The sequence below is a fragment of the Cherax quadricarinatus genome, chromosome 29 (genome assembly GCF_038502225.1).
Source record: "Cherax quadricarinatus isolate ZL_2023a chromosome 29, ASM3850222v1, whole genome shotgun sequence".
Classification (NCBI taxonomy): domain Eukaryota; kingdom Metazoa; phylum Arthropoda; class Malacostraca; order Decapoda; family Parastacidae; genus Cherax; species Cherax quadricarinatus.
The window spans coordinates 30,350,287-30,375,286 of NC_091320.1; the positions used below are offsets into that span (position 1 = coordinate 30,350,287).

At 44.5% G+C, this 25,000-nt stretch overlaps 1 protein-coding gene across 1 annotated transcript in view; it reads left to right on the top strand.

Moving 5' to 3' along the window:
- LOC128690553 (PDF receptor-like) overlaps positions 1 to 25,000 on the top strand; it is a 61,126-nt gene that overhangs the window by 6,750 nt on the left and 29,376 nt on the right. Inside the window, exons 2-4 of the mRNA XM_070089670.1 lie at positions 19,492 to 19,625; positions 20,266 to 20,352; positions 23,123 to 23,192. Of these exons, the coding sequence (XP_069945771.1) occupies positions 19,492 to 19,625; positions 20,266 to 20,352; positions 23,123 to 23,192 (291 nt within the window). The remainder of the gene's footprint in view (positions 1 to 19,491; positions 19,626 to 20,265; positions 20,353 to 23,122; positions 23,193 to 25,000) is intronic.

Consider the following 25,000-nt stretch of genomic DNA (forward strand, 5'->3'; position numbering starts at 1 on the left):
AGGCGCCCACTATGATACCTCTTCACGTACCATGACTCGTTGTTGCCTCCCTGTCAGGTATTCCCTGATCCAATGCAGTGCCCTCCCTGTTATATAGGCCTGATCCTCCAGCTTCTGCACTAATCTCTTGTGGGGAACTGTGTCAAAGGCTTTCCTGCAGTCTAGGAAAATGCAATTAACCCACCCCTCTCACTCGTGTCTTACTTCTGCTACCTTGTCATAAAACTCCAGAAGGTTTGTGACACAGGGTTTGCGTTCCATGGACCCATGCTGGTTTTCATTTATAATCTTGTTTCGTTCCAGGTGTTCCACCACTCTCCTTCTGATAATCTTCTCCATGACTTTGCACACAATACATGTCAGAGACACAGATCTGTAGTTTAGTGCCTCATTTCTGTTTCCTTTCTTAAATATGGGGACTACATTTGCTGTCTTCCATTTCTCAGGTAGTTGCCCAGTTTCAAGGGATGTGTTGAAGATTGTAGTTATGGGCACGCACAGCATCTCTGCTCCTTCTCTATGGACCCACGGGGAGATGTTGTCCGGTCCCATCGCCTTTGAGGTATCAAGGTCACTTAGCAGCTTCTGCACCTCCTCCTCGGTTGTTCGTATGTCATCCAACACTTGTTGGTATATTCCCTCTTGATGTTCCCTTCTGTGCTGTCTTCCCAGAGCCCTTCCTGTCTCTACTGTAAAAACTTCCTTAAATCTCCTGTTTAGCTCCTCACATACCTCCTGATCATTTCTTGTGAGTTCTCCACCTTCTGTCGTCAGTCTGATCACCTGGTCTTTGACTGTTGTCTTCCTCCTGATGTGGCTATACAACAGTTTCGGGTCAGTCTTGATTTTCGATGCTATGTTATTTTCATACTGTCGCTGGGCCTCCCTCCTTACCTTTGCATACTCGTTCCTGGCTCTGCGACTAATCTCCCTTTTTTCATGTGTTCTCTGCCTTCTGTACTTTTTCCATTCTCTATTGCACTTTGTTTTTGCCTCCTTACACCGTCGGGTAAACCAGGGGCTCGTTCTGGTCTTCCCATTGTTTCTGTTGCCCTTGGGAATAAACCTTTCCACTGCCTCCTTGCATTTTGTTGTTACATATTCCATCATTTCATTTACTGGCTTTCCTGCCAGTTCTCTGTCCCACGGAACCTCCTGCAGGAATTTCCTCAACCCTATGTAGTCCCCTCTTTTATAGTCTGGCTTTTCCCATTCAACTCCTGTTACTCTCTCCACTTGCAACTCTACTATGTATTCAAAGCACAGAACCACGTGGTCACTAGCTCCTAGGGGACTCTCATATGTGATGTCCTCAATGTCTGAACTGCCCAGGGTGAACACAAGGTCCAATCTTGCTGGTTCATCCTCCCTTCTCACTCTGGTAGTGTCCTTAACATGTTGGTGCATGAGGTTTTCCAGCACCACATCCAACATCTTGGCTCTCCATGTTTCGAGACCCCCATGTGGCTCCAGGTTTTCCCAATCAATCTCCCTGTGGTTGAAATCCCCCATAACCAGCAACTTTGCTCTGCTGGAGTGAGCTCTTCTTGCCATCTCAGCTAGTGTGTCCACCATTGCTCTGTTGCTGTCTTCATATTCCTCTCTTGGCCTCCTGCAGTTCTGTGGTGGATTATACATCACTGCAATGGCCACCTTGTGCTCCCCAGACTGAAGTGTACCTACAATGTAGTCCCTTTCTCCTGTCTCGCCTATGCCTCCCATTTTCTCGAATTTCCATCGGTTTTTTATGAGCAGAGCAACCCTTCCTCCCCCTCTGCCCCTTTTATCTTTCCTCATGATCTGGTATCCTGGTGGGAAGATCGCATCTGTTATTGTCTCCGTGAGTTTTGTTTCTGTAACTGCTATGATGTCTGGGGACTTCTCATTGATTCTTTCTTGCTATTCCTCATATTTATTCGTTAATCCATTCGCATTTGTGTACCAAACCTTCAACTTCTGTTCTAATACTGTAACTGTGGTCCTGGGGGAATACTGGGGTGGGGAGAGCAGGAGCCCTGGTGGGGGCCAGTGGGGGGTTGCAGTGGAGGTGGAGGAAGAGCTCCCATAGGGGGTTGCTGTAGGGGTAGGGTTCGTGGTGCAGGGGGTGGGAACAGAGGGATCGGTGTGTGATGGTTGGTTTGGATTGTTCAGTTGCCTTGGGGGTGTCATGGCTGGAGTCCTTCTGCAGGTGTTTCTGGGGGGTGTGCTTGTCCTTCCACCTGTTCCTGGGTTATTCTGCTCCTCCTTTCGTTTTTGCACTCTCTCTTTCAGTATCATCCTTTCCTCCTCTGTGTGTGTGTGTGTACTCACCTAGTTGAGGTTGCGGGGGTCGAGTCCGAGCTCCTGGCCCCGCCTCTTCACTGATCGCTACTAGGTCACTCTCCCTGAGCCGTGAGCTTTATCATACCTCTGCTTAAAGTTATGTATGGATCCTGCCTCCACTACATCACTTCCCAAACTATTCCACTTACTGACTACTCTGTGGCTGAAGAAATACTTCCTAACATCCCTGTGATTCATCTGTGTCTTCAGCTGTGTGTGTGTGTGTGTGTACTCACCTAGTTGTACTCAACTAGTTGAGGTTGCGGGGGTCGAGTCCGAGCTCCTGGCCCCGCCTCTTCACTGATCGCTACTAGGTCACTCTCCCTGAGCCGTGAGCTTTATCATACCTCTGCTTAAAGCTATGTATGGATCCTGCCTCCACTACATCGCTTCCCAAACTATTCCACTTACTGACTACTCTGTGGCTGAAGTGTGTGTGTGTGTGTGTGTGTGTGTGTGTGTGTGTGTGTGTGTGTGTGTGTGTGTGTGTGTGTGTGTGTGTGTGTGTGTGTGTGTGTGTGTGTGTGTGTGTGTGTGTTGTGTGTGTGTATGTGTTCATGTGTGTGTGTACTCACCTATTTGTACTCACCTATTTGTGGATGCAGGGGTCGATTCATAGCTCGTCCTTTCTCTCCCTCTCGTCCTCTCTCTCCCTCTCGTCCTCTCTCTCCCTCTCGTCCTCTCTCTCTCTCTCGTCCTCTCTCTCTCTGCTCCATGGGCTTTATCAAACCTTATCTTAAAACTATGTATGGTTCCCGCCTCCACTACGTCACTTTCTAGGCTATCCCAATGCCTGACAACTCTATGACTGAAGAAATACTTCCTAACATCCCTTTGACTCATCTGAGTCTTCAACTTCCAATTGTGACCCCTTGTTTCTGTGTCCCTTAGCTCTGGGACTAGTCTTGTTGCAAACCTTTGCACTTTCTCTAATTTTTTGACGTGCTTGACCAGGTGTGGATTCCAAACTGGTGCTGCATACTCCAGTATGGGCCTGACGTACACTATGTACAGTGCCTTGAACGATTCATTACTGAGGTATAGGAACGCTATCCTTAGGTTTGCCAGACGCCCATATGCTGTAGCAGTTATCTGATTGATGTGCGTCTCATTAGATGTGCTCGGTATGTGTGTGTGTGTGTGCGTGTGTGTGTGTGTGTGTGTGTGTGTGTATGTGTGTGTGTGTGTGTGTGTGTGTGTGTATTACAACCCAGGAGTCCCAAAGGCCTGTTATCCTGGGTGTAAAGGGAGCAAAATAAACAGCAGAAAACTTTTGACTTATATTATCCTTCACCAAGTAAGAATAGAATTATGCACACTAAATACAGTATGTATAACAATAGGTATTAGTGTACTCCACGGTAAGCAAGGCAGAATAGAAGCCACTAGAGAGCAGACCGTGCTTCAACCAGCTCTAGAATGGGAATGACAGGTGAGTGGTACCCACATCACCTCTGCGATTGCCAAAACCATCTCATTGGCTAGAACCTGGGTACCGATTGAACGATGGGGCCCCATCGTTAACCCTTAGCACCTGGTTCGCTGGTTGGGGGAGATAGCCTTTCAATGGGGATGTGTACATGCGCCGAATAAAGGTTACATACTCTTTGCATGCCACAGTGTGTGTACTCACCTAGTTGTACTCACCTAGTTGAGGTTGCAGGGGCAGAGCCCAAGCTCCTGGCCCCGCCTCTTCACTGGTCGCTACTAGGTCACTCTCCCTGAACCGTGAGCTTTATCATACCTCTGCTTAACGCTATGTATGGATTCTGCCTCCACTACATCGCTTCCCAATCTATTCCACTTCCTGACTACTCTGTGGCTGAAGAAATACTTCCTAACATCCCTGTGATTCATCTGTGTCTTCAACTTTCAGCTGTGTCCCCTTGTTGCTGTGTCCCATCTCTGGAACATCCTGTGTGTGTGTGTGTGTGTGTGTGTGTGTGTGTGTGTGTGTGTGTTTGTGTGTGTGTGTGTGTGTGTGTGTGTGTGTGTGTGTGTGTGTGTATGTGTGTGTGTGTATGTATGTGGATACTCACCTATCTGTTGTTGCAAATGTCGATTCTCAGCTCCTGGGCCTTCCTCTTAACTTGCCATTCTTCAGATTCTCTCCTTAGTCTCGTAGCCCCTGTCGTATCTACTCTTAAAACTATTTATGTAGCCTGCCCCCACCATTTCCTCACCAAGATCATTCCACTTCCGGACCACTTTGAGACTGAAGAAATACTTCCTAACATCCTCGTGGCTTCTCTGTGACTAACTTCCATCTGTGTTTCCGAGTTTTCATTGTTTCGCCGTTCAAACAGCCTCCCTGTCTACCTTATCAATTTCCCTGAGTACTTTGTATGTCATTATCATGTCTTACCCGGTTCTTCTTTCCTCCATTGTCGCGGTGCTCAATTCCGTTAGCCTCTCCTCGTAGGAACAAGTGTTGTTGCATACTTCCCCTTTAGTACGTTTTGTTTTTTCTACCTGAATCTCAAGTTATTAACACAGAATCTTGTGAGGTACAGTATCAAAGGCCTTCTAGCAGTCTAAAAAAAATGCAATCCACCGAACCCTATCTCTCTGTTGTTGCGCATCTGTTACTGTATAATAATGTTCCAGCAAGTTCATGGAAAGAGATTTGCCATTTATAAATCCATTCTGGTTACAGTTTATGAGACTATTTCTCTACAGGTGTTCTACTGTTCTTCCCATGATAAGTTACTCTATTACTTTGCAAGGTATGAATGTCAGAGAAACTGGTCTGTAGCCTAGCACCTCCTGTCTGTCTCTATTCTTAAATATAGGGACCACATTTGCTGTCTTCTAGATCACTGGTAACTGTCCTGTATCCGCTGACTTATTGTAGATCATAGTTCGTGGTTTAAACAATATTCTCCACACTCCCACGGAGTTTATGACGACACGTTGTGGGCTCCAATGTGTTCCATACAACCAGGTCCATTAAAAGCATCTTTACCTCTTTCCCTGTTGTGTGGATGATATCCAATGCTTGCCGGTGCCCCCTGATCCTTAGTCTCTGGTACTGCAGCAGTTTGCACTGAGAAGACTTCTTCAAATCGTTTTATCAACACCTCACAGACTTCCTATCGTTGTTCATGAGCTCTCCTCCTTCCTTCCTTCCCTCCTTCCTCAGTCGAATTACCTGATAATTTACTGTTGTTTTTCTTCTGATGTTGCTGTGAAGTAGTTTCGAATCACAATTGCCTGTGTGAGGTCGTGGGAAGAATGAAAGAGAGCAAAATAGTTGGGAGAGATGGGGTCAAATGCTAAAAGCAAGTGAGAAAGATACATAGGGATTGGAAGAAAAGATGGAGGAAAATAAAATGACTAAGAGGGTGTATAATCTGGGATGTAAAGAAGGAGGAGTCAGGGTCGTCCTGGGAGAGGTTGGAGTGAGGGGGGGGGTTAAAGTAGTTTTTTGTGTGTGAGGCTTTGCAATCCATCGGGCGTGTATAAGCGTGTTAGATAAGAAGAGATGCAATGGTTTTTATGATTTGATGTGATGTTGGAGTGTGAGTAAGGTAACGTTTATGAAGGGATTCAGGGAAACTGGATCGCCGGACTTGAATCCCTGAGGTACCTGTAGAGTACAGTGCCTGGACTCTAAAGGAAGGGTGGGAAGTACAGTGCCTGGACTCTAAAAGAAGGGTGGGAAGTACAGTGCCTGGACTCTAAAGGAGGTGGGGATATTGCGGGCTGAAGGGTCATCTGAACGGTGATATCAACACATTTCTGGCCAGACAATGATTGAATGAATTTTGGTGAACGCGTTTCTTCTTTTTCGGGTCACTCTACAGAGGTAGGGTGACCCCTAAAACCTACCGGTATATATATATATATATATATATATATATATATATATATATATATATATATATATATATATATATATATATATATATATATATATATATATATATATATATATATATACAGTACTGCACTTGTCGATTGTTGAAAATTTTAAGTCTATTTATTAAGTGGGCTTTTGATAAATTTCTTTAGAACTGACTTATACAGTATTATATACATAAGCCTGTGTGTCCACAGCCTCGACCAGCTCAATGTGGAATACAAAAATAGTCTGGAAGCAATGAATCCTCAATAAGTTCTTTGTCTACTTGAATGACAGCCACAAAAGCGACAGAAACCTGTCCTTTGTTGGGCGAAGGAGAATTCTAATTGAAAAATTCTTCCAACCGGCTGAATCCTTTTCTACCTAAGACCCCCCTTCCTACCTTTTCTGCCAGGTCCCGCTTCTCGTTTTCTTCGTGCGAGAATGTTCGGGAAACAAAAGGAAAATGTATAAAGGAAGGAAGAATTGCCTCATGGAAGCAATTTACGTTCGTGAGATGCCAGGAAGGGGAGCAGCGGGGGGTTGGGGGGTCGACAACTTGCTTTATGCAAGAGAAGTCTGTCTGTTTTTCCAGGTGACGCGCAGAAGCTTTTCTCAAAGCTGGGAGGGTGAGAGGGCGTGTGTGTGTGTGTGTGTGTGTGTGTGTGTGTGTACTCACCTAGTTGTACTCACCTAGTTGAGGTTGCGGGGGTCGAGTCCGAGCTCCTGGCCCCGCCTCTTCACTGATCGCTACTAGGTCACTCTCCCTGAGCCGTGAGCTTTATCATACCTCTGCTTAAAGCTATGTATGGATCCTGCCTCCACTACATCACTTCCCAAACTATTCCACTTACTGACTACTCTGTGGCTGAAGAAATACTTCCTAACATCCCTGTGATTCATCTGTGTCTTCAGCTTCCAACTGTGTCCCCTTGTTACTGTGTCCAATCTCTGGAACATCCTGTCTTTGTCCACCTTGTCAATTCCTCTCAGTATTTTGTATGTCGTTATCATGTCCCCCCTATCTCTCCTGTCCTCCAGTGTCGTCAGGTTGATTTCCCTTAACCTCTCCTCGTAGGACATACCTCTTAGCTCTGGGACTAGTCTTGTTGCAAACCTTTGCACTTTCTCTAGTTTCTTCACGTGCTTGGCTAGGTGTGGGTTCCAAACTGGTGCCGCATACTCCAATATGGGCCTAACGTACACGGTGTACAGGGTCCTGAATGATTCCTTATTAAGATGTCGGAATGCTGTTCTGAGGTTTGCCAGGCGCCCATATGCTGCAGCAGTTATTTGGTTGATGTGCGCTTCAGGAGATGTGCCTGGTGTTATTTATACTCACCCCAAGATCTTTTTCCTTGAGTGAGGTTTGTAGTCTCTGGCCCCCTAGACTGTACTCCGTCTGCGGTCTTCTTTGCCCTTCCCCAATCTTCATGACTTTGCACTTGGTGGGATTGAACTCCAGGAGCCAATTGCTGGACCAGGTCTGCAGCCTGTCCAGATCCCTTTGTAGTTCTGCCTGGTCTTCGATCGAGTGAATTCTTCTCATCAACTTCACGTCATCTGCAAACAGGGACACCTCAGAGTCTATTCCTTCCGTCATGTCGTTCACAAATACCAGAAACAGCACTGGTCCTAGGACTGACCCCTGCGGGACCCCGCTGGTCACAGGGGCCCACTCTGACACCTCGCCACGTACCATGACTCGCTGCTGTCTTCCTGACAAGTATTCCCTGATCCATTGTAGTGCCTTCCCTGTTATCCCTGCTTGTGTGTGTGTGTGTGTGTGTGTGTGTGTGTGTGTGTGTGTGTGTGTGTGTGTGTGTGTGTGTGTGTGTGTGTGTGTGTGTGTGTGTGTGTGTGTGTGTGTGTGTGTGTGTGTGTGTATGTATGTGTGTGTGTGTGTACTCACCTAGTTGAGGTTGCGGGGGTCGAGTCCGAGCTCCTGGCCCCGCCTCTTCACTGTGTGTGTGTGTATGTGTGTGTGTGTGTGTGTGTATGTGTGTGTGTGTGTATATGTGTGTGTGTGTGTACTCACCTAATTGTGGTTGCAGGGGTCGAGACTCAGCTCCTGGTCCCGCCTCTTCACCGATCGCTACTAAGTCCTCTCTCCCCCTGCTCCATGAGCTTTATCATACCTCGTCTTAAAACTATGTATAGTTCCTGCCTCCACTACATCGCTTGCCAGACTATTCCACTTCCTAACTACTCTATGACTGAAGAAATACTTCCTAACATCCCTTTGACTCATGTGAGTCTTCAGCTTCCAATTGTGACCCCTAGTTTCTGTGTCCCATCTCTGGAACATCCTGTCTCTGTCCACCTTGTCCATTCCACGCAGTATTTTGTATGTCGTTATCATGTCTCCCCTGACCCTCCTGTCCTCCAGTGTTGTCAGACCGATTTCCCTTAACCTTTCTTCATAGGACATTCCCCTTAGCTCTGGAACTAGCCTTGTTGCAAACCTTTGCACTTTCTCTAATTTCTTGACGTGTTTGACCAGGTGTGGGTTTCAAACTTTTGCTGCGTGCGCCAGTATGGGCCTGACGTACACAGTGTATAAAGTCTTGAACGATTCCTTACTGAGGTACCGGAACACTATTCTCAGGTTTGCCAAGCGCCCATATGCAGCAGCAGTTATCTGGTTAATGTGTGCTTCTGGCGATGTACTCGTTATTATAGTCACTCCTAGGTCTTTCTCCTTGAGTGAGGTTTGCAGCCTTTGGCCACCTAGCCTATATTCTGTCTGCAGTCTTTTTTGCCCTCCTCCGATCTTCATGACTATGCATTTGGCGGGGTTAAATTCTAGGAGCCAGTTTCTGGACCACACATCCAGCCTGTCCAGGTCTCTTTGTAGACCTGTCTGGTCCGCATCTGATTTAATTCTCCTCATTAACTTCACGTCATCTGCAAACAGGGACACTTCTGAGTCTATCCCTTCCATCATGTGTGTGTGTGTGTACTCACCTATTTGTACTCACCTATTTGTGGTTGCAAGGGTCGATACATGGCTCCTGACACTTCACTGTGTATGTGTGCGCGTGTGTGTTGGTGTTTGTACTCCCCTATTTCCTGATGTATTTGCGGTGACAGAAGTTGAGTGTCAGCTCTTGGCCCTGCCTCTTGCTTCCGTTGACTTCCCCTTGAACTACATGTTCCCTATCATACCTCTTCTTGTAACCATGTACGAAAGAATTTCTCTCGAACATCCCAGAGACTCATCTGTCTCTAACCTCCAACTCTGCCCTTGTGTACCTGTTCCGTGCCCTTTCAGATGCGAACTGAAGGTGGGAGCTGCACTCGTGAACAGACCTTACATAGCTCCAGTGATCAAAGTGAACAAGAAGAAAGATAAGCCAGAAGCAGCAGCTGCAGCAGCAGCAGCAGTAGCAGTAGCAGCAGCAGCAGAAGCAGAAGGCTGGATCCCAACTACACTGATCGCAGTTGAAGCTGAATTTACACAGCCTCTGACATCAATGACACCAACCCACTCCCGTTCCAATATATATATATATATATATATATATATATATATATATATATATATATATATATATATATATATATATATATATATATATATATATATATATATATATATATATATATATATATATATATATATATATATATATATATATATATATATATATATATATATATATATATATATATATATATATATATTGCAAAGATTAGTAGAAACGTAACTACTTAAAGTGCATCCAAATTTTTGTCTATACAAATTCTATTTAATTGAATGAAAAGAAGTTAGTTGAGGCACTAACCCAGTTCTTGGTTTCTCAACGTCGACGCTCACTACACTTAGTTCCCAGTCCCCGGATCTCCCAGTTCAACCCCCTGCTCGACTACCTAACTCGACCCCCACTGAACCAAGCCCCCGGTTACCCCAGTTCAAACCCCTGCTCGACTACCTAACTCGACCCCCACTAAACCAAGCCCCCGGTTACCCCAGTTCAAACCCCTGCTCGACTCTATCTTCTCATCCTCCCTCTACTGCATCCGGCCTAAAATAAGCATGAAATGAACATAGCCCGGAGAGAGGATCGCGCCGAGTCAAATTCTCTTTCAGGAATAAAAATTGGAGTCCCTCGGACTACAAGTGCAGTGGGAGGAGAGCCAAATGTTGGCCACCATGTTGCAGACGCCTGGCCACCATGTTGCAGACGCCTGGCCACCATGTTGCAGACGCCTGGCCACCATGTTGCAGACGCCTGGCCACCATGTTGCAGACGCTTGGCCACCATGTTGCAGACGCCTGGCCACCATGTTGCAGACGCCTGGCCACCATGTTGCAGACGCCTAGCCACCATGTTGCAGACGCTTGGCCACCATGTTGCAGACGCCTGGCCACCATGTTGCAGACGCCTGGCCACCATGTTGCAGACGCCTAGCCACCATGTTGCAGACGCATGGCCACCATGTTGCAGACGCCTGGCCACCATGTTGCAGACGCTTGGCCACCATGTTGCAGACGCCTGGCCACCATGTTGCAGACGCCTGGCCACCATGTTGCAGACGTCTGGCCACCATGTTGCAGACGCTTGGCCACCATGTTGCAGACGCCTGGCCACCATGTTGCAGACGCCTGGCCACCATGTTGCAGACGCCTAGCCACCATGTTGCAGACGCATGGCCACCATGTTGCAGACGCCTGGCCACCATGTTGCAGACGCTTGGCCACCATGTTGCAGACGCCTGGCCACCATGTTGCAGACGCCTGGCCACCATGTTGCAGACGTCTGGCCACCATGTTGCAGACGCTTGGCCACCATGTTGCAGACGCCTGGCCACCATGTTGCAGACGCCTGGCCACCATGTTGCAGACGCCTGGCCACCATGTTGCAGACGCCTGGCCACCATGTTGCAGACGCCTGGCCACCATGTTGCAGACGCCTGGCCACTATGTTGCAGACGCCTGGTAACCATGTTGCAGACGCTTGGCCACCATGTTGCAGACGCCTGGCCACCATGTTGCAGACGTTTGACCACCATGTTGCAGACGCCTGGCCACCATGTTGCAGACGCCTGGCCACCATGTTGCAAACACCTGACCACCATGTTGCAGACTCCTGCCTGCAACACACATAGCGGTCTAAAACGCCGCTTTTAAATACCTCTCAACAGTGTGGTCGATTTGGGAATTGTTGCAGCCACAGTACTGTTGCAGCCAAATTATTATTGCAGCCACGGCATTGTTGCAGCCAAGGTATTGTTTTAGCCACAGTATTGTTGCACCCACAATATTGTTGCAGCCACAGCATTGTTGCAGCCACAGTTTTGTTGCAGCCACAGAATTGTTGCAGCCACAGTATTGTCGCAGATACAGAATTGTTGCAGCTACTGTATTGTTGCACCTACAGTATTGTTGCAGCCACGGTATTGGTGCAGGCACAGCATTGTTGCAACCACAGTACTGTTGAAGCCACAGTATTGTTGCAGTCACAGTGTTGTTGCAGTCACAGTATTGTTGCAGTCACAGTATTGTTGCAGCCACCGTATTGTTGCAACCACAGTATTGTTGCAGTCACAGTATTGTTGCAGTCACAGTATTGTTGCAGCGACGGTATTGTTGCAACCACAGTATTGTTGCAGTCACAGTATTGTTGCAGTCACAGTACTGTTGCAGCCACGGAAGTGTTGCAGTCACAGTGTTGTTGCAGTCACAGTATTGTTGCAGTCACAGTATTGTTGCAGCCACAGTATTGTTGCAGCCACAGTATTGTTGCATCCACATTATTGTTGCAGCCACAGTATTGTTGCAGCCACAGTACTGTTGCAGCCACAGAATTGTTGCAGTCACAGTGTTGTTGCAGTCACAGTATTGATGCAGCCACGGTATTGTTGCAACCACAGTATTGTTGCAGCCCCAGTATTGTTACAGTCGCAGTATTCTTGCAGTCACAGTATTGTTGCAGAAACAGTATTGTTGCAGTCACAGTATTGTTGCAACCACAGTATTCTTGCAGTCGCAGTATTGTTGCAGTCACAGTATTGTTGCAGCCACAGTATTGTTGCAGCCACCGTATTGTTGCAGTCACAGTATTATTGCAGCCACAGTATTGTTACAGTCACAGTATTCTTGCAGTCACAGTATTGTTGCAGAAACAGTATTGTTGCAGTCACAGTATTGTTGCAACCACAGTATTCTTGCAGTCGCAGTATTGTTGCAGTCACAGTATTGTTACAGTCATAGTATTCTTGCAGTCACAGTATTGTTGCAACCACAGTATTGTTGCAGCCACCGTATTGTTGCAGTCACAGTATTATTGCAGCCACAGTATTGTTGCAACCACACTATTGTTGCAGCCACAGTATTGTTGCAGCCACAGTATTGTTGCAGCCACAGTACTGTTGGAGCCAAAGTATTGTTGCAGTCACAGTATTGTTGCAGCCACAGTATTGTTGCAGCCACAGTATTGTTGCAGCCACAGTACTGTTGCAGCCAAAGTATTGTTGCAGTCACAGTATTGTTGCAGCCACAGTATTGTTGCAGCCACAGTATTGTTGCAGCCACAGTACTGTTGCAGCCAAAGTATTGTTGCAGTCACAGTGTTGTTGCAGTCACAGTATTGTTGCAGCCACGGTATTGTTGCAGTCACAGTATTGTTGCAGCCACAGTATTGTTGCAGCCACAGTATTGTTGCAGCCACATTATTGTTGCAGCCACAGTATTGTTGCAGCCACAGTACTGTTGCAGCCACAGAATTGTTGCAGTCACAGTGTTGTTGCAGTCACAGTATTGATGCAGCCACGGTATTGTTGCAACCACAGTATTGTTGCAGCCCCAGTATTGTTACAGTCGCAGTATTCTTGCAGTCACAGTATTGTTGCAGAAACAGTATTGTTGCAGTCACAGTATTGTTGCAACCACAGTATTCTTGCAGTCGCAGTATTGTTGCAACCACAGTATTGTTGCAGTCACAGTATTGTTGCAACCACAGTATTCTTGCAGTCGCAGTATTGTTACAGTCACAGTATTGTTACAGTCACAGTATTGTTACAGTCACAGTATTGTTGCAACCACAGTATTCTTGCAGTCGCAGTATTCTTTCAGTCACAGTATTGTTGCAACCACAGTATTATTGCAGCCACAGTATTGTTGCAACCACACTATTGTTGCAGCCACAGTATTGTTGTAGCCACAGTATTGTTGGTATTGTTGTAGCCACAGTATTGTTGGTATTGTTGTAGCCACAGTATTGTTGGTATTGTTGTAGCCACAGTACTGTTGGTATTGTTGTAGCCACAGTATTGTTGGTATTGTTGTAGCCACAGTATTGTTGCAGCCACAGTACTGTTGCAGCCAAAGTATTGTTGCAGTCACAGTGTTGTTGCAGTCACAGTATTGTTGCAGCCACGGTATTGTTGCAGTCACAGTATTGTTGCAGCCACGGTATTGTTGCAGCCACAGTATTGTTGCAGCCACAGTATTGTTGCAGCCACAGTACTGTTGCAGCCAAAGTATTGTTGCAGTCACAGTATTGTTGCAGCCGCAGTATTGTTGCAGTCACAGTGTTGTTGCAGTCACAGTGTTGCTGCAGCCACAGTATTGTTGCAGCCACAGTATTGTTGCAGTCACAGTATTGTTGCAGCCACGGTATTGTTGCAACCACAATATTACTGCAGCCACAATATTGTTGCAGTCATAGTATTGTTGCAGCCACAGTATTGTTGCAGTCACAGTATTGTTGCAGCCACGGTATTGTTGCAGCCACGGTATTGTTGCAGCCACAGTATTGTTGCAGTCACAGTATTGTTGCAGCCACGGCATTGTTGCAGCCACAGTATTGTTGCAGTCACAGTATTGTTGCAGCCACGGTATTGTTGCAGTCACAGTATTGTTGCAGCCACAGTATTGTTGCAGTCATAGTATTGTTGCAGCCACAGTATTGTTGCAGCCACAGTATTGTTGCAGCCACAGTATTGTTGCAGCCACGGTATTGTTGCAGCCACAGTATTGTTGCAGTCATAGTATTGTTGCAGCCAGAGTATTGTTGCAGTCACAGTATTGTTGCAGCCACAGTATTGTTGCAGTCATAGTATTGTTGCAGCCAGAGTATTGTTGCAGTCACAGTATTGTTGCAGCCACAGTATTGTTGCAGTCATAGTATTGTTGCAGCCTCAGTATTGTTGCAGCCACAGTATTGTTGCAGCCACAATATTGTTGCAGCCACAGTATTGTTGCTGCCACAGTATTGTTCGAACTACGGTAGTGCTACAACCACGGTATTGTGGCAGCCACAGTATTGTTGCAACCACAGTATTGTTGCAACCACAGTATTGTTGCAGCCACAGTATTGTTGCAGTCACAGTATTGTTGCAGCCACGGTATTGTTGCAGTCACAGTATTGTTGCAGCCACAGTATTGTTGCAGTCATAGTATTGTTGCAGCCACAGTATTGTTGCAGTCACAGTATTGTTGCAGCCACAGTATTGTTGCAGCCACGGTATTGTTGCAGCCACAGTATTGTTGCAGTCATAGTATTGTTGCAGCCAGAGTATTGTTGCAGTCACAGTATTGTTGCAGCCTCAGTATTGTTGCAGCCACAGTATTGTTGCAGTCACAGTATTGTTGCAGCCACGGTATTGTTGCAGCCACGGTATTGTTGCAGCCACAGTATTATTGCAACCACAGAATTACTGCAGCCACAATATTGTTGCAGCCACAGTATTGTTGCAGCCACAGTATTGTTGCAGTCATAGAATTGTTGCAGCCACAGTATTGTTGCAACCACAGTATTACTGCAGCCACAGTAGTGTTGCAACCACAGTATTGTTGCAGCCACAGTATTGTTGCAGCCACAGTATTGTTGCAGTCATAGAATTGTTGCAGCCACAGTATTGTTGCAACCACAGTAATACTGCAGCCACAGTAGTGTTGCAACCACAGTATTACTGCAGCCACAATATTGTTCCAGCCACAGTATTGTTGCTGCCACAGTATTGTTCGAACTACGGTAGTGCTACAACCACGGTATTGTGGCAGCCACAGTATTGTTGCAACCACAGTATTGTTGCAACCACAGTATTGTTGCAGCCACAGTATTGTTGCAGCCACAGTACTGTTGCAGCCACAGTATTATTGCAGCCATAGTACTGTTGCAACCACAGTATTGTTGCAACCACAGTATTGTTGCAGCCACAGTATTGTTGCAGCCACAGTATTGTTGCAGCCACAGTATTGTTGCAACCACAGTATTACTGCAGCCACAGTATTGTTGCAACAACAGTATTGTTGCAGCCACAGTATCGTTGCAGCCACAGTACTGTTGCAGCCACAGTATTGTTGCAGCCACAGTACTGTTGCAGCCACAGTACTGTTGCAACCACAGTATTGTTGCAACCACAGTATAGTTGCAGCCACAGTATTGTAGCAGCCACAGTATTGTTGCAGCCACAGTACTGTTGCAGCCACAGTATTGTTGCAGTTACAGTATTGTTGCAGCCACGGTACTGTTGCAACCACAGTATTGTCGCAGCAGTCACAGTATTGTTGCAGCCACAGTGTTGTTGCAGTCACAGTGTTGTTGCAACCACAGTATTGAGCAGCCACACAGTATTGTTGCAGTCACAGTATTGTGGCAGCCACGGTATTGTTGCAACCACAGTATTGTTGCAGCCACAGTATTGTTGCAGCCACAGTATTGTTGCAGCCACAGTATTGTTGCAGTCACAGTATTGTTGCAGCCGCAGTATTGTTGCAGTCACAGTGTTGTTGCAGTCACAGTATTGATGCAGCCACAGCATTGTTGCAGTCACAGTATTGTTGCAGCCACGGTATTGTTGCAACCACAGTATTGTCGCAGCCACAGTATCGTTGCAGCCACAGTACTGTTGCAGCCACAGTATTGTTGCAGCCACAGTACTGTTGCAGCCACAGTATTGTTGCAGCCACAGTACTGTTGCAACCACAGTATTGTTGCAACCACAGTATTGTTGCAGCCACAGTATTGTAGCAGCCACAGTATTGTTGCAGCCACAGTACTGTTGCAGCCACAGTATTGTTGCAGTCACAGTATTGTTGCAGCCACGGTACTGTTGCAACCACAGTATTGTTGCAGCCACAGTATTGTTGCAGTCACAGTATTGTTGCAGCCGCAGTATTGTTGCAGTCACAGTGTTGTTGCAGTCACAGTATTGATGCAGCCACAGCATTGTTGCAGTCACAGTATTGTTGCAGCCGCAGTATTGTTGCAGTCACAGTGTTGTTGCAGTCACAGTATTGATGCAGCCACAGCATTGTTGCAGTCACAGTATTGTTGCAGCCACGGTATTGTTGCAGCCACAGTACTGTTGCAGTCACAGTATTGTTGCAGTCACAGTATTGTTGCAGCCACGGTACTGTTGCAACCACAGTATTGTTGCAGCCACAGTATTGTTGCAGCCGCAGTATTGTTGCAGTCACAGTGTTGTTGCAACCACAGTATTGTTGCAACAACACTATTACTGCAGCCACAGTATTGTTGCAGCCACAGTCTTGTTGCAGCCACAGTATTGTTGCAGTCACAATATTGTTGCAGCCACAGTATTATTGCAATCACAGTATTGTTGCAGCCACAGTATTGTTGCCGTCACAGTATTGTTTCAGCCACAATATTGTTGCAGCCACACTATTGTTGCAATCACAGTATTACTGCAGCCACAGTACTGTTGCAGCCACAGTATTGTTGCAGCCACAGTATTGTTGCAGCCACAGTATTGTTGCAGCCACAGTACTGTTGCAGCCACAATATTGTTGCAGCCACAGTATTGTTGCAACCACAGTATTACTACAGCCACAGTATTGTTGCAATCACAGTATTACTGCAGCCACACTATTGTTGCAATCACAGTATTACTGCAGCCACACTATTGTTGCAACCACAGTATTACTGCAGCCACAGTATTGTTGGAACCACAGCATTACTGCAGCCACTGTATTGTTGCAGCCGCGGTAGTGTTGCAGCCACAGTATTACTGCAGCCACAGTATTGTTGCAGCCATAGTATTGTTGCAGCCACGGTAGTGTTCCAGCCATAGTATTGTTGCAGCCACGGTAGTGTTGCAGCCACAGTATTGTTGCAGCCACGGTAGTGTTGCAGCCATAGTATTGTTGCAGCCACGGTAGTGTTGCAGCCACAGTATTGTTGCAGCCACGGTAGTGTTGCAGCCACAGTATGTTGCAGCCACGGTAGTGTTGCAGCCACAGTATGTTGCAGCCACGGTAGTGTTGCAGCCATAGTATTGTTGCAGCCACGGTAGTGTTGCAGCCACAGTATTGTTGCAGCCACGGTAGTGTTGCAGCCACAGTATGTTGCAGCCACGGTAGTGTTGCAGCCACAGTATGTTGCAGCCACGGTAGTGTTGCAGACATAGTATTGTTGCAACCACTGTTTTCTTATTTTTTAGTTTTCAATTAGGAAAAAAGCTTTCAGCAAGGAAAACGTTTCTTCCACACGAGGGCGAAACGTCTTGATTAATAGTTATCCAATAGCAGCGATCAAACACCGGATACATGGATGCATCACTGGGAATGGATCAGTAGTAGATACTGTCCAGCAACAACAGGAATCAACCAACGGGCAGGAGGATACATCACTGAGAGTGGATCAGTAGTTACCGTTTAGCAACAACAGGAATCAACCAACGGGAAGGAGGATACATCACTGAGAGTGGATCAGTAGTTACCGTTTAGCAACAACAGGAATCAACCAACGGGCAGGAGGATACATCACTGAGAGTGGATCAGTAGTTACCGTTTAGCAACAACAGGAATCAACCAACGGGCAGGAGGATACATCACTGAGAGTGGATCAGTAGTTACCGTTTAGCAACAACAGGAATCAACCAACGGGCAGGAGGATACGTCACTGAGAGTGGATCAGTAGATACCGTCCTGCAAAAAACAGGAACCGACGACTGGCGGAATTCGTTATCACCGCCGGATTCGTTAGCATTCCCCAGCAATGGCCAGTACCGACTAGCTAGTGGATTCGTTACTACCTTACAGTAAAAAAAAAACGGCATTAACGAACGGGTAGGTTCGTTAGAGCGAGCGAGGTAACGAACTCGTCCACAACTAAGCTTGAATTTCATAATGGAACGTTCAGTTTAGTGGCGGCCGTTTTAATATACTGGCGAGTTTCATAAAATTTTTATTCGTATGGTCTATAAAGTTCCTTCAATATTAAAAAAATCACACAAGCGCTGCGTATAAATCAAGATAACTGAGAAAACTAAAAAAAATATTCCACAATTTACAAAAGTTAGTACAAAAATTAATAGTAATCGTAATTTATCCTAATATATAATTCTGATGAAAGGAAAATATCTCTCTCTCTCATATATATATATATATATATATATATATATATATATTTATATATATATATATATATATATATATATATATATATATATATATATATATATATATATATATATATATATATATATATATATATATATATATATATATATATTTATATATATGATTAATTTTCATAAATTTAAACATTGGAAAAACACATATTACAGAATGATGACAAATGTTAATGTTTTTATGGTGATTTTTGTGTTTCTTAGTATAAAATACGATTTGACGGGCTGGAAGGAATGTGAACTCCATCATCATTATCATCATCAACATCATTATCATCATCATCATCTTCCTAATAATCATCAGTCTTGTCTTGCGACATAACTTAGAAGATAACTGCGCCTGCAAATTAATATCTCCAGAGTTTGATCAAGTAGAAGGTTGACTGATTGGGAATATACACCGAGAGGTGTGTATCTCTCACTATATATACACAGAGAGATGTGTAGGTCTCAGTATATATTATATACACTGAGAGATTTTTATCTCTCAGTTTTTATACACAGAGAGGTGTGTATCTCTCAGTGTATATTCAACTAAAGATATGTTTCTCAGCCTGTCACAGAGGTGTATATCTCACAGACTTTCTTCCAAGAGATACCAGTATCTCTCAGTGTATATACACGCTGAGAATACGTTATCAACATTATATTTGTACAGTATAACCCAACAAACGTTTCTCCTCCCACATCCCATGTTTTGCACTAAATTTCTCCAGAATATAACAAGCATATCTCCCTCTATCCTCTCATATTTGCGAAGATATTCAACACGAAGAAATTAGATACGTGCCTGATACCTCACGTATCTAAAGGACCCCAATGGAAACAAGTCACTTTGACTGTTTTGGGTTATCCCAGGTTCTCTACACATATGTTGCTAATCTATGTAACTGTATTTGTGTATACCTGAATATATTTACTTACTTACTCTCCTGCCACAGCCTGTGTTGTGTGAGGTGTTCTATATATTGATGGAGTACGCCCGCACGGCTATGTTCCTCTGGATGTTCATTGAGGGATACTACCTCAACAGTATGCTTACCGTGGATGTCTTCACCGACCAGCCCAACCACACGTGAGGGGAGAGAGAGAGAGAGAGAGAGAGAGAGAGAGAGAGAGAGAGAGAGAGAGAGAGAGAGAGAGAGAGAGAGGGGAGAGAGAGAGAGAGAGAGAGAGAGAGAGAGAGAGACCGCAAAATAAATATTTAGAAACAATTTTTTTTTCATAATAATCAAAAGGAGGACTTGAATTATAGCTCTAGGCCTTTGGTTCTGCAATCAACACATCATCAGGGCCTTGCAATGAATATATAGTGAGAGATTCTTGATAGAGACGTTTCTCTGAACGAATCTGCCTGGACTTCCTACTCATTTCTGCAACATTAGAAGCCCCTTATGATGTGTTGACTGCAACACGAATGTCCTAACTAGAACTATCATTCAACCAACCCTGTGATTATTTTGCATATATATATATATATATATATATATATATATATATATATATATATATATATATATATATATATATATATATATATATATATATATATATATACATATATGCAAATTCACACGCTCTCTCAAAAATGTGTTACTGTTGCTGCCACTCTTTCTGTTAATAATAATAATAAAAATGATAATAATAATAATAAAAATAATAATAATAATAATAATTTTACCATTATTATTCATTATATGACGTATAATCCACAGAATATACAACTTGCTGGGCTGGGGCGTCCCTGTAGTGATGACAACAGTGTGGGCAGCAGTGACAGCCTACCAGCACACCGGCACAGAGTGAGTACTCTCACTAGCCTCACTCTCGTTCATTAAATCACAACTGATCTATCTATTCATTAATAAATTCAATCTTGTTTATTCCTTCTTGCTAGATTACCGTGGGCTACATTAACGTAGTCTTGATTACCGTAGTCTAGAGTACCGTAGGCTCCATTACTGTAGGCTTCATTATCATAGGCTCCATTACCGTAGGCTCCATTACTGTAATTTTGATTACCGTAGGCTAGATTTCAGTATGCTAGATTACCGTAGGCTCCATCACTGTAGACTCCATTACCGTAGGCTCCATTACCGTAGTCTTGATTACCGTAGGCTAGATTTCAGTATGCTAGATTACCATATGCTCCATTACTGCAGGCTCCATTACCGTAGGTTCCATTACTGTGGAACCTTCAACGACAACGCAAGGATAACAAAAACTACAGAAATCTGGGAGGTCAGTATGTACAACCGAACATAACACCAACTTTACCAACCCGATTTTTTTTCAGGGTCTGAATACAAACATTACTGAAATTAGAAGCCTTGAGACATAATAAAATAAAAACATAATCAAATGGATGTTTGTCAACAAACTAACCGAAACAAGAGAAGAACTGGACTTTGGAGTATCCACAACAACGACCTCAAAGGTACCAAACAATGGCTCTCTGCGTGCAGAAAAGCTATCAGCATGCTAGGTGTAATAGCTAGCAACTTCGAGTGTAAAATACCAGATACCATGTTGAAAGTGGTATTAAATACCGACAAGTTGCTGATTAAGATGTAAGTGCAACAGCTGGGTATCTTTATTGTTAAAAGTTTCGCGTACACAGTAGGTTTCTTCAGTCAGATATAGAAGCATCAGTCCGTCAACCAAGGTTGAGGGACAGATTACGTCATCTATATTTCACTATTACACTTGCTGCCTCTGTATTTGACTAAAGAAGTCTACTATGTAGGCGTAACGTTGCCGCAATGAAATGTCACCTTAATTGCACTTGTGTTTTTTTGCTTAACAATAAAGGTACCCAACTGTTGAACATATATCTTAATCATCACCAAATACCACACAGACTTAGCACTAAATAATAACTTGTTAGACCGCAACTTCAATATGCCGCCATGATGCCAAGTTTTGGTCTAAAAACTTAGAGATGGTACTAGGCTCGTATCATCACTGAGAAACATCCCACAAAACGAATAACTCATACCACCTCACCTTTTTCTTTTTTACACAAATCCATCTTACAGGCCAGGAGCTGTTATCCAACCTCAGCTCATTTCAAAACCCAGCCCTGTCTAAGGTATACTACCCCCCTCCCCTTCCCTAGGATGCCACCCACACCAGTCGACTAACACCCAGGTACCTAATTACTGCGAGATGAACAGGGGGCCGCAGGTATAAGGAAACAACCCCTACGTTTCCACCCGTACCGGAGATCGAACCACGGACACTCAGTGTGCTACCAACTGAGCCAGAGGACACTCCAAATAACCTTTTCTCTCATAGGATACAAACGACGAAATCTCATTCAGACCTTTCAGATACTGAATGTTTTTTAGCTCACTTCAACACGAAGAACTATTTGAAGTGCAAATTGCATCAGTAACTCGAAACAATACAGTGGGACTTCGAGGCAGGAGATGCAACACGATCAAGTGTAAGGATTTTTTTTTTCAAATTGAATTACAGGAGAATGGAACAAACTACCAGATGGAGCAGAGAGAACGAAGACAACACAGCCATTTAAGAACCAGTTCAAAAAGCACTTTGCAAACCTTTTGCTGAATTAGATACCTTACGGATTCCTGATTTTTGTTCATTAGTTACATAAGAATGGAGGAACACTGCAGGAGACCTACTGGCCCATACAAGGCGATCAGTTGACGATCAGTTGACAACGAGCCAACCAAGTTGAAAGTAAGAGTTGTACATAAACGGTACACAATACCGACAAGTTGAAGAAACAGATACAGAGGTTTCGCCAACCATTGGCTTTATCAATACAACACAAGGACATGATTTGAAGAATTATATACAAAAGAAGAGGTAATCAGTCCCTCAGCTCTGGAGTTGGTGAAGAGCACCGTAGTCTTAAAGGAACGTCTAAAAATAAAAATATCTAGATGTTACACATGTGTCTATATAAGTAATTGTAGTATAAGTAAATGGTTGTGTTAGACACTGCAGGGAAGTGCAGTGAAATACCACAAGCAGTTATGATAGAAATAGGGCTAATTAAGTAGAGGTGGTTGTAGACTACATCTTCCATCCACCTTCACTTCCCTCGTCAATTCCGTGCCACTTTTCACTGCGGAATGGTGCACCTTTCTCCCTGTCTTCATGCCGACACTGACCGGAATACGTTGAAGGTGGGGAGAGAGCCTTCTGTTTTACTTTTCCTTACCTCAGACGATAATCTTTAATGTAGAAAGAAATGGATAATTATCTTAGCAGAGAGTATATGCTATCTAATGTAGCCATTTGCTGTCTGTCTGTCTATCTCTAAATCATTCCGTCTGTCTCTCTTGCATCCCCCACATAATCTCCCTACTGCTATCCTTATCTCCCCACCATATTCCCCACCACTTTCCCATCTCTCACCATGTCCCGCAGCATCTCCCACACCGTCTCCCTACCATCTCCCCACCATCACCCCTACCATCTCTCGCACCATCCCCCAGACCATCTCCCACACAATCGCCCCTCACCATCTCCCACACTACCTCCCCACTATCTCCCCCACCATCTCCCGCACCATCTCCACCACTCTCCATGTTGCAGGTGTTGGTGGGGCTATAACTTGAGTCCGTACTTCTGGATCCTGGAGGGACCTCGCCTCACCGTCATAATAGTAAGCTACCAGTATCTCTTCTATGAATTTAGTAACAACAACCAACAAAAATAACAGCAACAAACAACAACAACAACCACAATAAACCACAACGTTTAAACCAAAACAATCTCCACAGTAACTAAACAAGAGCGATTAATTATCAGGTGGTAATTGGAATCATAACACAGTAATCCCAACAAACCACTTTAATTTTCCTAGGATGACTGCCCTGGAGCTTATTCAATACCACACCCAGATATACCACACCCAGGTATACCAATACTATACCAATACCGTACTCAGGTATACCAATATCACACCCAGGTATGCCACACCTAGGTATACCAATACTATACCCATATATACCAATACCGTACCCAGGTATACAATACCACACTTAGGTATACCAGTACCACACCCAGGTATACCAATACTATACCAATACCGTACTCAGGTATACCAATATCACACCCAGGTATGCCACACCTAGGTATACCAATACTATACCCATGTATACCAATACCGTACCCAGGTATACAATACCACACTTAGGTATACCAGTACCACACCCAGGTATACCAATACCACACCCAGGAATACCAGTACCACAACCAGGTATAACAATACCGTACTCAGGTATACCAGCACCACACCCAGGTATACCAGTCCATCAGGTGTACTGAAGGTCGCCCGAGCCACTTCAAGATCAAGCCGCGACGCTTTCACAAATTCAATAACATTAATGCCGAAACGAACTCCAATAAAACTGGCTATGAAAACATGACTTGTTTACTGCCAGCACGATTTTCAAAATGTAAAAATGCATTTTTTAAGAAGAGTTTTCTTTTTCTGAAGGAAGGGGGAGGGGGCAGGAGAGAGAGAGAGAGAGAGAGCGCAGTGAATGAAATATTGCGGGATTATGTAAATAGTTGAATGAATGTGATACAAGGACGTATTGAAATGTTGCAGATCAACTTGCGTTGCTCAACTCTGTGTTGTGTGTACTACACACACACACACACACACACACACACACACACACACACACACACACATATATATATATATATATATATATATATATATATATATATATATATATATATATATATATATATATATATATATACCTGGAGAGGGTATTGTAGGTCAACGCCCCCGCGACCCGGTCTGACACCAGGCCTGCAAGAACTGCGAACAACCGATACAAGATGCAAGATACTCATTTCTGCAACTTTGCAAGCTCCTGATGATGTGTTGATTGCAATACGAAAGGCCTAGAGCTATTATTCAACTACCCTGTGATTGTTTTTGTGTCACCCTGCCTAGGTCGGAGACGGCCGCCTCATTAATATATATATATATATATATATATATATATATATATATATATATATATATATATATATATATATACAAACACTGATCTCTGGCTGAAGGAGACTCGAACCTACGAACCTTAGGACAAGGTACGCAGTGCTTTACCAATCTACCCACACTGGACCAATACCTTGGCGTGTAGCATGAGCTACACGTTTGATCCAAGGCAGCCAGCTTTCAGGGAGAAGGCTTACAGCTTTTCATCTCATCCCCTGCATGCATCAGCCTTACTAGAGATTTGAACAATGCTGTAAGCCTTCTCCCTGAAAGCTGGCTGCCTTGGATCAAACGTGTAGCTCATGCTACACGCCAAGGTATTGGTCCAGTGTGGGTAGATTGGTAAAGCACTGCGTACCTTGTCCTAAGGTTCGTAGGTTCGAGTCTCCTTCAGCCAGAGATCAGTGTTTGTGTATATTTCGCATGCTCTCGCGAATTCCTTGCATATA